General features: G+C 33.9%; 1 protein-coding gene across 5 annotated transcripts in view; it reads right to left on the bottom strand.

Annotated features, from left to right (window-relative positions):
• IQCM (IQ motif containing M) overlaps positions 1 to 13,674 on the bottom strand; it is a 417,332-nt gene that overhangs the window by 281,035 nt on the left and 122,623 nt on the right. For all 5 annotated transcript variants that reach the window (XM_070611629.1, XM_070611626.1, XM_070611625.1 and 2 more), the window contains 2 exons: positions 7,911 to 7,998; positions 3,682 to 3,776 (listed from right to left, as the gene is read on the bottom strand). In XM_070611629.1, the coding sequence (XP_070467730.1) occupies positions 3,682 to 3,776; positions 7,911 to 7,998 (183 nt within the window). The remainder of the gene's footprint in view (positions 1 to 3,681; positions 3,777 to 7,910; positions 7,999 to 13,674) is intronic.

Raw genomic sequence — 13,674 nt, 5'->3', positions numbered from 1 at the left:
ATCAGAAAAGAAGACACACAAAATTCTAATAGTGGGGTTTTGGTGGTAAGCAGTGATTTGGAAGTCCCAAGTGTCTTGTGCAGACTGATGTAGACAGAGTTAAAAGACATACTTAATGAGATTCACCCCGAGGGTCTCAAGGCTATGAACTTGGCATGTAGGGAGAGGTAAGAAATCTTGCCAAGAGCAGAGTCTGGGGGTCAGTCCTCTTCTCTCCTGTCAATGATTGTATAGAGAGGTTTTAATATCTGAGAAGTAACCACACAGAAAAAGGAAATTTTCTAACCTTTCTTCTCTTTCACTGAGGCAGTTTTATCCTCTCCGTGAGGATTACAGATGATGAAACTAAAGCCCAGAGAATTGAAGGGATTTGTACCCAGCCACACAGAGATTTGGGCCTTATGTAATGTGGGCTTCTTTGAAACATCTCCCTTCTTCCCAGAACTTTCTTTTGAAAAAGTCTATTAAAGAGTTTCTACATTGAGGCTTCCCTTAGAATCATAAAGATGGGAAGAAAGCTTTGAAATTACTGGTGAAAGGGGTGCCTGAGGAATATCAGTTTAAGAGTGACCTACCAAATTTATTGAAATAGGAGGGTAAAAAGGCATGACAATGGCAAAAATAGTTGAATCCAAGAAGGTCAAATGATTGTGTTTACACAATAACAATGAACCTCCCTTCCTGAGTTCAGTGACGTGATAGTGTAAGTCGGTGTTGTCATGAAGTGTGTCTTGTGCTTCTAGTAATATATCCTTTCTGAAATGGTCAAAGCTACGTCTCCAAACACTAGATTTTCAAGTCTATTATGCTTTACTATATATATCTAGGGAATTGTGGCTAATAAGCATAGCTCAATTTTATTAGGCACTAGGCTGTATGTTATACACTTTACAAGCATTATCTAAAAACTTTGAGGTTGGTACTGTTATTATTGCCCATTTAACCAATGAGGAAACAATTACAGAGTGATTTAGTAACTTGGATGAAGTTTCCCAGATAGAAACTAGCAGAGCCAGAATTCTAACCTCATTAGAGTAACCAGAATAACTCCAGTGACTTCACTCAATCACTGTGAGGTAGTGCTTTAAAAAGCAAGGCTTCAAGCATTATAAGATACATACATTTATATAATATGTATATAATATGCATTATATTATTATATATTATATATAATAATACATAAGTCAAATGGATAGAAATCATAAATTTGTCTTAATTCCTATGTTCTAATTTCCTTTCCTTTTTCCTTTAATAAGAATAATTTACTTATTTTAAAAAAAGAATTGATCAATTTTAAGAGCCCAATAAATTACCATATATCCCAGAGAAAATCACAAGATCTACATTCTCTCACAATTTAAGCTTTGGTGAGAGAGAAAAGCTTTGTTGTGCAAATTTTTAGACCATAGCCTTAAAATGAACTAAAAAATTAACAAGCATAAAAGAAGTATTTATTATTTTTCACCCAAGACACAAAGCCAGGACCACACCTAGGTTATTCAAAAATAAAATCATTTTTCACATTTTACTAATAGCTTATATAAAATAAGTTGCTGGCCACAAGCCTTCAGATATTTCTGCTCTTCTAAAAAAAATGTTGCAATTATAAAAGAGTGGTTTGGCTGAAAACAAAACAAAATAAAACAAAAGCTTCACATACAACAAAGCAGTGATGAAATTCCCATTCTTATTTGATTAAAAATACATTTCACTTTAAGGAAAAAAGAATAGCTACCCTACAGCATTTGGAAATACTGATTTTTATTACAATTTTTTACACTTTCAACATGTCAACCTCCCAGCCTTCCATGACGTTATTTCAGACACTTATATCATAAAACTAATAATCTACCTAACAATTTGGTTTTAAAGCATATAAACTAAACTACATAACATCTACTGATTTTTATGGTATCTCTGCAGTCTACATATAATCAGTGTAAACAAGAACAGTAAAAAAAATAGCATCTGGTGCTATTCTTTTCAACGTTTATATTCATCGCTGTTACTATTGTATTTTACTTTCCCAAATTCTTTTTTCTTTTAGCAGTTATCAAGTTTCAGAAACAGACATACAGACAAAGATACAGAAGTATATTCCATTTGGGTGGCTTCTCCTTTTAATTTATCTTCATTCATCCATTCATTTAACAAATGTTTATTAATGCCTAATATGTGTCAGTCACTGTAATAAGTATAGCGTCTTTAGCCTCCATGAAGTGATGGTTCCATTAGCAAATATTTCAGATATTTCAGCAGAACATTTTTGCATGGATAGAACCTTTGGCAAAAGTCAAAACATCACGTAGGTAACTGTGCATGCTTCCAGCTGTCCAGCCACAATTTCACAATAATCTGTAGCTAGTAACTGGGACTCTCTCAACAAACATTTTAGAAAGGTCTTCTATCTTTTCTTTAGCACTAAACAAACAAGCCCCTGTATATTAAGCTCCATGTGTATGCAAAAAGACAAATTTCTACATTCAGACTAAAGCCATGAGAATTACTGAACCCTTCAATGAGCTAAGAAGCTCCTCTGAAAGGGAAAGACACATGTGATTTATGGATGGTATTTGAAAATAGAGGCTTTCATCAACCCTTAGGTTGATCCTGAATAAAGTCTAAATGTCACAGAATTAGTAGAACTTTCACTTATGAGGTAGTTAAGGACTGTAAACCTCAGCTTTCAGGGTTATCAGATTTCAAGATTATTATCTATAAAAACTACTTCACCCATTAGACCCTAGGCCTTATGAGAAATTTTTGACAGCATTTACTTCTTCACATAATTATTCAATTCTAGACTCAATTGAGACCCACACATTTTTCCCCTACCCTGGGGCCTCAAGTTATCTGATCAAGATTTAAAAGAATTTAAGCTGTGGACCAATTTAACAATCAAAATTTTTAAACAGACCTATTGCATGTGTTCAAGATTCTGACATTATTCACAAATATTAATAGTTTTGGTGAATATTGGTTGGATTAATGAAAACGTGTTTCATGAGCCTCCACTTGATGCTTGAATTCCTTCTATAATAACCAAAACAAATAAAGGCTGGTAAAATTGTAGTTGAATAAAGGAAATTTTATGCAAGAGTGTCTTGAGAACCCAGGAGGAGATTATTCTGCAAATTTAGAAAAATTCCTTCCAAAATCAAAATAGTCCCATTCCACAAGAGTTTTTCTCTTAATGACACCCCGAAGCTCAAAAACATGAGTAACAAGTTAAAAAGAGGGAAAACTACAAAATAGTTTCTTTGAATCTATAGCCCCTGGGTCTTCAAACAACTCATCAAGCTTCAGAGAGTTTCTCAGTCACATTTAAGGAACTTTAAAGAATTATCTATACTTTCTTTTGAAGAATTATGTATTTTTTTAAAACAGCAACTCAACTATAGAGATATTTTTAAAATTATGAGAATTTATCCTTATAATTTCCTAAAAGCTTCAATATTCACACGCATTTTAGAAAATCCAATCTCTCAAGTTCAAATAAAGAAAGTTAAAACTAATTTTTAGTAATTGTTTCTGAAATCTCTTTATCTTTTGAGACAGTATTTGAAATGAAATATAAAGGAAATGACTGTTTAATAATGGCTGTTTGACTTTGCATTTTAAATAAATGCAAAATAATGAAAATCACTGAGTTGCTACCAACATTTATGCAGTGAGACTCACCATTTTCTTCCAGAAGCCCCACAGAAGAGGAGGTCATGGGTCGTAAGAGCATGCCATGTTTGATCATGGGGAAGGCATAGGATGCGTCCAACATTCTGTTTCCAAAACATAAAGTTAGAGCTTTGAATGATTTAATAGACCCTATTTTGTAATACAAACTTCCAAAACTAATGCTATAGGACTAGAGGTTAATCACAGAGAGAAGCGCACTTGTCTCCTATCAACAGAGACTACACCTATTGTAGAGTAAGGGGCACATAGTAGGCCCTCTATAAATATTTATTAGTGAATGAAGACAAAATACTGCCAAATTTTGCTTGCTCTAAGTATGGATAACAAACAGGAACATTTTCTTTCTGAACAAAAAAATCTAACAGAAAACAAAAACATGAACATGCATCATATCTATTTCTTCTCTGTTTTGCAGGAAATTTTAAGTAACGTGTTTTCCTATCATGACTTGGAGAGTTTCAACCAAGTCGGCTGAATCAACAACCAGGCACCATGTAGAAACTTTACAAAATGTAAATAAGCAAAAGGAGAAAATAAAAATTACCACTAATTCACCCCCCTAATAATTGCAAACCCTGAAATGCTTCCTATATGACAGGCACTATTCTAAGACCTTTATGTTCCTACCACATTTAATACAACAAACCTCTGGGTATTTACTATTATTATACCCATTTTATAGGCAAAGAGACTAAAACATTTAGGGGTTAGGTAGTATATAGATCAGATTATCCTAGCTAGAAATGGATGGAGCCAGGATTTGAACACAGGCAACGGGGCTTCAGGAACTAAGCTCCTTATTACTACTTTATACTGATGCCATTTGTCATGGTTAACATGTGTAACATATTCTACACCTTTTCTATGTTTATGTTACATAAATGTACGTGAACTTAGCTTATTTTGCACTTTATATCATGAATATCTATCTTTGTAAACGTACAAAGATGCACATTGCTTGTTCGGCCCACTACACAGCATTCCATTGTATGGATTTAACATACTGATGGTTTATTTACCAATCTTCTTTTGCTGGATATTTGGGTTGCTTCCATGTTTTTGTTATTTATAAACAAGGATGAAAATCTTTGAAAATTCATATTTGTGTACCTGTCCAATTATTTTCTTTTCTTAATGTAAATGCCTGAAAATGGAATTGCTAGTTCAAATGTTATATATAAGTGTTATAGAAATCTTACCCATCAAAAAACTAGAGTCCATGAGGGAAGAGGGTGTGCCTGTTCTGTTCAGAGTTTTACATTAGGCATGTAGTAGGCACTCAATAAATAAATGACTGACTTATAGGATCCATTAGTCTAGCTGTCATTCATGTGATCACACCTATGCAGTTGGCCAAAGAACTGAGGTATCCCTAATATGACAGAATCACATCACCAAGGGAAAATATGAGAGGCTGGAGCATTCAGGTAGTTTTGCAAAACTCCATTTGAAATTCTAGAATTTATTTGTATGCCACCAAGAATGGGGCCAAGATACACTGATCAGTTGTAGTTTGCTTTGCTTTCTTCTATCTGGTCCATGCTTAAATATTATTTAAATCTCAAAATTAGAAGCATTAATTGCTTTTTTCAATGATTCCCTTTTAATGGAAGATTCTATAGAAGTAGACCACATCTCATCCACTTAAGCCAAATATTTTACAAACACAAGGTGAAATGGCAGAGTCGTTTCAACACGAACGTGAAATGCCATGAGGGATTCTATCATTTTATAATATCCTCATTCTGTTATCAAATTATCAGAATAATCTAAATACAATTTGTCATGTAACAGAGGAAACTCCCACTGATCACAAAACTAGGGGAAGAAGTCCAGGCTCACTTGCCTGAATTATAGAATGCATTTACAGAAATGTAGTTGTCATACCCTCAAATGCACTAAATATTATCAACTAAAAAATTAGCTCTAATAAACAAGTGAATAATAAGTGAATTTCCTTGATGAAAAATTAACATTTAGAATGCACTCACATTTATCATTATTGTCATAAAAAGGTATGTTAATGTGTGATAATTAATCTTTGAAGTTAGAATTCAAAGGTACATGGAAGAACTTCACTTCCTTAAATTTAAATTTGAAAATGCAGAAGTATTCAACTTTACTTTCCCTCTGCAAGTCAAATAAAGAGAAATTTAGGAAAGGAAGAAGTCATATATTTATAAGATTCTATCATATTTCTTCATGTATTGTCCAAGGAAATTTCTTTTGTTGGGCCAATATTTTCATGGTCTACCCTAAAATATTATGTGTCACCTTAAAATAGTATTTTCCAAAGCATCTACAGGGAAATTGTAAGTAGATTATACACAGCTTCTCTCAGAGGGGTCTGTTTGTCTTGAACAGAAACCTTTGAGAGTCTCAGAGTTGGGCAATTCATAGTTACTCCTAGAGCCTGTCCCTGCATTGTTAACCATCCCTTACCTGATTCGCTGACTGATTCTATTTTTCCTTCTGTTGCTTATATCCTCATTGCTAAGTTTGCTTATCTTCATTATGTGGTGAACTAGATTTCAATAAAAATTTTAGTCTAATGGCATTTTATTTGTCTAGCTAAGAACAAGTTTTCTAAAACCCTGAGCCACCATGTCCCAAAACTCTCATTTGTCTTTCCTTTTGCATTCTCATCACACTTCTAAAATTAAGGAAATGAAGCTAACTGCTAAGGTAGGAAACAAGTTACCACCATAATCTAGCTATAAATAAAGACAAAGCAGCTCTGGCAGATTTAAGTTAAGGCTTTGTCTGCCCTGGTGTCATTGAAGTACATGCATTTGCTCTTAATTTCAAAGGGTGTTGATCTTCCTCATTAAGCAAGACACGTTTTCATTAAAAATGGGAATTTAAGGTGTCAAGAGACCTTTATCTTCCACAAGTTGCGGAAAAAACAATTTTGAGAAATATTCAACTCTCTTGAGAAAGAGATACTGAAAGATATTATGCCTGATCAGATTTATTATTAACGAGTGTTCCACTGTCCCTATTACTCCTCCTTGGATTACTAGCCCCATCTAAATATACTGAAAATGATAGTTTTCAAATTAGTTCAGTTTACTCTTCTAGTTATTATAAGCTTACTTGAAATTCTAAAATGTTTGGTTAAATTGATATATTAACTACTCTTTTAACAATTCCTACTCTGCTAGACCAACCTGGGTCTTGGGTTAAATTAAGTAAAGGCAGAAAGGAAATTTTTAAAAACTAGTAAATTCCCAACTTAATAATTTCCTTTGCAATTAACATCTTCTCTTACCATGGGTAAAACCAAAGCCTCAGTATTAAAGCTGCACCTGTAATCCACTATTCCAAATTTGAATGTTGATTACACTTCAGCCAAGAAAGTGGTTACTTCTGAGCATGAATCTTCAAGTGTGAAGCATACTTCACAAGATAAATTTTGGAAGATCCATGACATTCTTTATGGCCATAGCAACATTTTCTCAAATTTCTATTATTTATAGCTATGCCAATCCCCCCAAATTTATGACCATGTTATATAATGAATTAATGTAAAATAAGCCACTGAAAAACACATTTTAACAGAGCAGTATTTACATTTTATAAGTATAACTGTCCCTACAAAATGTGCTGACGGGCCTTTAGAGGTTTTATCTGTAGCTTTAGGGCCAACAATCACATACACAATTGTAAAGTTACCTTGAAGATGATGATGCTGTTTACCGGAATAACTCAGAAAAGTAAACTGACCCATATCCAGACACCTTTGAAAAGCAGAAGCAATGCTCAAAATTCCTGCCTTCAAACTATGCTCTGTAAGATCAGCCTCACCTTCTGTTAGAAAAAGCCTAACTTTAAATTATTAAATTAAAAAAGAAAAATCATAACTTAACTCTGCTCCATAATTGCTGCAGATGAGTTATTAAAATTCCAAACTTATGTAATATTATCATAAAATATGGCATTCTTCTCAAGAAAGCCACAAATTGGATTTGAGTTTATGCACTGTAAAACCCAGATGGTTTGCTTAACTACTCAGACATCCTCCAGTTCAAAAGTTAATTGAACTGAAAACCAAAATTTTGATAATTGATATGCTTCGAGGGACTCAAGCAGAAGGATAAATTAGCCTCATGCAAAGGGTGTTAATAGACTTGAGAAGCCACAACAATTGGTCAGAAAATATTGTCAAAGTAGAAGAAAAGTATATTTCTTCTATAGGGTAGCTAAGTACACATTACCTGGACTTCCCATGATGCTGTTTTTCTTTCTCCATTTTTTTACTCACTGATTCAATATTAGTCACTATTTTACCCAGTTTAACTTGTTCTGGAGTTTAAAAAAAAAAGAAAAGCTTTAATTGTATACTATTAGTTTTCAAGTTCTAAGCGCATTTTTTGAATTAAATTGCAAATCACAGATTTTTTAATAACCAGAGGTACAATATTTTTTTAAAAAATTACTAACACAAAGATACTCTAAAAACACATTTGGGTGTTTTTCCCCCCATGCTCCTCAGATGTTTTGCAATTACTAAAATTTAGGGCCGAAAGTAGAGAGTAAATGAACTGCATATATCAGAAAGGAGATAGCTCCCGGAGAAATGTCGGCAACAGCATAGCATATACCAATGAATACAAACAGCCTCGTTTATACATACCAGCATTATCATCATCATCATCATCACCATAAAGCTTAGTTTTTATAGGAGAACCAGCTATTTTAAAATAATTTAGCAATCATTAGTTAATGTAAATAGGAACACTGAGTGCTCCAGAATCTCATCCATTTGATAGAGAGGAAGACTGAAGTCCAGCAAAGGCAAAAGTTCTGCTTTTAAAAAACAATCTAGTACTTCGAGACTAAAGCGTGATCTACATCAATATTTTTTAAATACCTATTTCTTTCTATTTTGTACAGATAATGGGACGAACATAGTTTGAAACATTATAACAAGTTATTAAGTCAAATATCTATTAAGCACCTTCTAGCTACTAGCTCAGGTATATCACAGATATGGAGAAAATATGAGATGAAACCCTCTGTTTTAGAAATATTTACAAACTAGTTGGTGTGTCAATGCTAACAAATAGAATAGCACAGCTGAATGCATTATGTAATTTAGATTTTAAATGTATAACATGGAATATAAAAATTTGGGAGAAATGGAAAACAGAATGTTAATATTAATTGACTATTTATAATATACCAGGGGTTTTGGTTAGCATTCCCTATGATACTTAAGCCTCTGGACCTGTTGTTTGGTGGTTTTTTGGGTTTGTGTGTGTGTGTGAACTACTGTGATTATTCCTTGCTACATGTGAGGAAAGCAACTTACGAAGATCTTTTAAGTTAAAAGGTGCAGTGCCAGGACTCGAACCTGTATTCCTCTGACTGTAAATTCACCCTTCATCAGTCTGCTCTACTGTTCCCCACAGTTCATGGGGCCTCAGGTGACTAATCAGCAAAGGAGAGTAATTTCTGTATTGCTTCCTTTGGAAGGTGACTATAGAGCTCAAAAGACACGCTCTACGTAAAGATACACGGTAGGTTGAGAAATAGCATATTAAGGTGAAGAAGTAGAGAAAGAATTTAAAAGTTTGAGTCTTAAAAATAGAAACATCTAAAAGCATTTGCCTTATGCTAAGTGCACTAATTGCTGGATATGGATTATCATATTTTATTCTCACAACAACTCCATAAATTAGATATTATTATTATCCCCGTTTTACAGATGAGGAAACTGAAGCAGAGAAATAGAGATTAACTTTCCCAAGGTTATATAGCTAGCAGTAGGTAGAGTCGATATTCAAACCCAGGCAGGCAGTCCCTGAGCCTGCATTCTTAATCACTATGATACTCAATATGCATATTTGCTTATTTTATTTATTTAAGGAATATGTTCTTAGTGAAAATTGCTATGCTAACTCCTCGAGAGGGGAGATGTAGGATATAACTTTTAATAAAACAGGATGACCACGCTCAATGGACAGTATGACTAACAGTGACCATCACTGCTGAAAAGTGGAGAAAAATGATGGGGGAAAGCAAAATGTATGCTCATTTTGAGAAAAAATCTGTTAAAAACTTTGAGCATAATCCATTTAAATGCCCTATAGAGTAGCATTTAAATAAATCATGTTAGGTCTATATCCAAAATAAAAAATAAGTGCAGTTATACCCCTAGAAGAAGTAGTATAGAGTAAAAGCAGATTTCTAGAGAGGAAGTTAAAGCATATGAAAATTCAACATTACTTCTAATTAGCTTAGATAAACCTTTAGATGGGGAATCAGACACTGTATGACTTAGGGCAAATATACTCTCTGTGTTCATAACTATTCCCTTTATGTAAAATCTAGTCTCTAAAACAATTACACGAAACTCTAGAATTTCAGTTCTGGAAAATAAATTATACATCACTTCTGGTTAGAATAATTAGCAAATGAGAGACAGACAGAGACTGGGAAAAGAAAATGTAGGTAAACCAATGAGTATTTGGGGGTTTTGTAATGAAATCAAACAAATGGAACATAAGCATTAGAACTGCCAACTAAAGGACTTTAGTCCTTAACTCTGTTTACGATGTTTTCCTCCGAGGTCAGCTGGAACCAATCATTCATTCACCTGTAATCAATCATCCATTCAATTTCCTTCACTTCTGACTATTTCACCTGTCTCCTTCATGGGCTCATTTTGCTTTGACCACCTCCAGCTGTTGTTTATGCCCACAGCTCCTTCCCTGCCTGCCTTCTAACACTTCACTTGAATGATTTGGTCCACCCCCATGGCTACATTTATCATCTAAATGTGGATTCCTCACAAAATCTGTGTATCTTGGCTCAGACCACTGTCAATTGCCATATTTGAATAACCAACTATCTCTATACACATGTCCCAAAGACATCCCAATCAACGTGTCCCTCTCACAATTAATTACACTACCATCCATCCATAAACCTAGAAGCCACTTCTACTACTCACTCTCCCTCAATCTCCTCATACAATCATTCATTAAATCCCTTCCATATTTTCCCACTCACACTGTCTCCACATAGACCTTTATCATCTCTCCTCTGAAACACGAATAGTTTCCTCACTCGGATTCCTGCCTCCAACCATGTTACCCTCCAATCCATCCTCCATACTTTCCATAAATAATCTTTGCTTCCCAAATTATGGGATTTTAAACTATCATTGTATCATATTTTTTAATTTAATTTCACTGTAATCAGAGAACATGATTTGTATAATTCCAAATTCTTTGAAATTTGACTCCTGCTCTATAGACCAGTGTATAGTCAATGTTCATAATATTCCATATTTGTCTGGAAATAATGTATATTCTCTCATTGTTGGTCTAAATTTACCTAATAAATCAAGCTTGTTAATTTAACTGTTTAAATCAAATACTTCATGGCCTTAGTGAAATATATGTATGCACACACATATGTAAGTATGTGTACACATAAATTTTTGCTGGACCATTTGAAAGTAAGTTCAAAACAGCATAATATTTCACCCTTAAATACTTCGTCACATAGCTCTTAAGAACAATTACATCTCCTACATATTCACAATACCTACCCCCAAAATTTAAAATTGATACAATAATATTATCTAATATATTATCTGTATACAAATTTCCCTAATTGTCCTCCAAGATATCATTCCTAGCTTTTTATTTTTTCAACCCAGGGTCTAATCAAGGATCACATATAGCTCTTAGATCTACTTTAACCCATAATTGCCTTTTCCGATATGGTAGCCACCAGCATATGACTCCTGAGTTCTTAAAACATGGCTACACTGAATTAAGATGTGCTGGAAATATAAAATACACTTTGAATTTCTAAGATTTACTACAAACATATAATATACCTGATTAATAATTTTACGTTAATTACATGTTTAAATATTTTCACCTATTAAACTAAATAAAATATATCATTGAAATTAATTTTACCTGTTTCTCTTTACCTTTTTTAATGTGACCACCAAAAAAGTTTAAAGTACATTTGCGGCTTGCATTGCCTTTCAACCAGACAGCACTGACCTAGAAGATTCCTCCCACCCTTTTTCATCTTTTTTCACAAAGATATTCTTATAGGCAATCTGGATTCTTCTCATTGTTCCTTTAAGACTACACTGAATCTAAATATTTTTGATAGAAATGCACATAAGTGATATGATGTTCTTCCTATTACATCACATAAAAATTATTGCTAAATTTGACTAAGGTGATAACTGCCAAATGTTTCCACTATAAAGGTATATTTTCTCTTTGCAATTAATAAATAATTTCTGGCTGATACATTGAGTCCATGTTAATATTCTGTTTCCCAACCACTTTTCATAAAAAATGTTTCAGCATCCACTAATAACTTATAAAACATCAAAACATTAAATTTCATATTTAAATTATTATATATTTATTTCTAAAATTCCTTTGGTTCTTTGTCAAATCTTCCTGAACATCTACATAGTCTCTACTTCATTCATATTTTTATACTTTCACTTTTTAAACATATTAAGCATACTTATTTTCTATTCTATATCAGACAATTCTAATCTCTATGGTCTTTGTAAATGTAATTTCATTTTGGGGGAGCTGGAGGTCAAAGTCTTTCACTCATAGGGGCTAATTTCTTCATGGATTTTGTGATTTTTTTTAACTTGTAAACTCACATTCCATAGGAATGGGAATTATTTGCAACCTGAGATTAAGATCCATTCCTCAAGAAACAATTTGATTTTCCTCCAGGAAGTTAAGGGAACTTTCAACTCATAATAACATTAAACTAATTTCTCACTTAGGGATTTATGAGATACTGGTAACGTGGATTCTGATTCATGTCCAGGTGAGCTTGTTTGTGGTTATGAATTACAACTTTTTTTCTTCTCTTAGAGCCAAGGATGAGATAGTCAAGTTTCTTTGTCATATCCTTCTTACAAAGCAAGGCTTTTTATTGTCCTGGTTTAGTCTTTCACTGACATCATCACTGTTTTGGGGGGAGGGTCTCAGATTTTGGGGAGTCTCTGACCTGACTTCCCACCTTGCATGTGCCAGAGGTATTTTCTCTGTGCCTTACCCATGCAAGGTCCAATGAAAACGAAAGCTCAAGGCCACCAGAGATATGCAGAAACTGCCAAGAACAGAAGCTGGGCTCTGGCCTAAGTCTTTAGATTTGTTGTTCTGTTTCTTGCCATTGTGGATTCTCAAGTGCTGTATAAAAATGTCTTGAATGAAAGAATGCCTGGAATACTCTTCCCCATTTTGCTAGTCATTCACATTTTAAGACGCAACTCAGGGCACGCTATTTGGTCTATCTGAACATTGAAACAATTTGCAGCACTCATTGTTCACTTGGCCCACTGCCCCTTTTATTAGTCTATCAACCCTGTGATGATGTGGACTGGGACGTATTCCCCTTGAATCTTCAGCACTTGATTATAATACCTAGTGCATTCAGCAGACTTCGTTAGATGAATCAATAAATAAAATATTTAACACCTCTTATTCAGTTACATAGAATTTTAATATCACTACTTCATGTTTGCCAGTGACATGGATTAATTTCTGTCAATTTTTTTCTCAGATACAACAGATACTCTATACATTCCTCCTTCAACTAATTACCATTTCTCCCCTAACCTTCATAAACAATCCCTATTTCTCCCCCTTCCACAAAAAACAAAACAAAACAGGAGCTCTAATTCAGGTGGCTGAAAGCAGCCAACCTGAAATAGTTAAACTGGGCCAATGTAAGTTACCAGGAACTAGTTTTCTAGAATTTAGGGTTTTAATAATTTGCAAATTGGATTCCGTAAAAGGGAGTGTGTTCCCTGTCACAGGTGTCTCCTGGCAGAGATTGGGCAGGAACTTTCTGGAGAACATTATAGAGGGTATTTTATATCATGAAATTAGTTGGGCTAGAAGAGCTTTAAGTTCTCTTCTACACAGAGACTTAATGGTACTATAAAAGTGCTTCACATGGGTTAAATCC

The sequence above is a fragment of the Equus przewalskii genome, chromosome 2 (assembly GCF_037783145.1).
Source record: "Equus przewalskii isolate Varuska chromosome 2, EquPr2, whole genome shotgun sequence".
NCBI classification, from domain to species: domain Eukaryota; kingdom Metazoa; phylum Chordata; class Mammalia; order Perissodactyla; family Equidae; genus Equus; species Equus przewalskii.
Note: the sequence above shows the minus strand (reverse complement) of the source record. Positions and strands in the feature narration are given on the sequence as shown.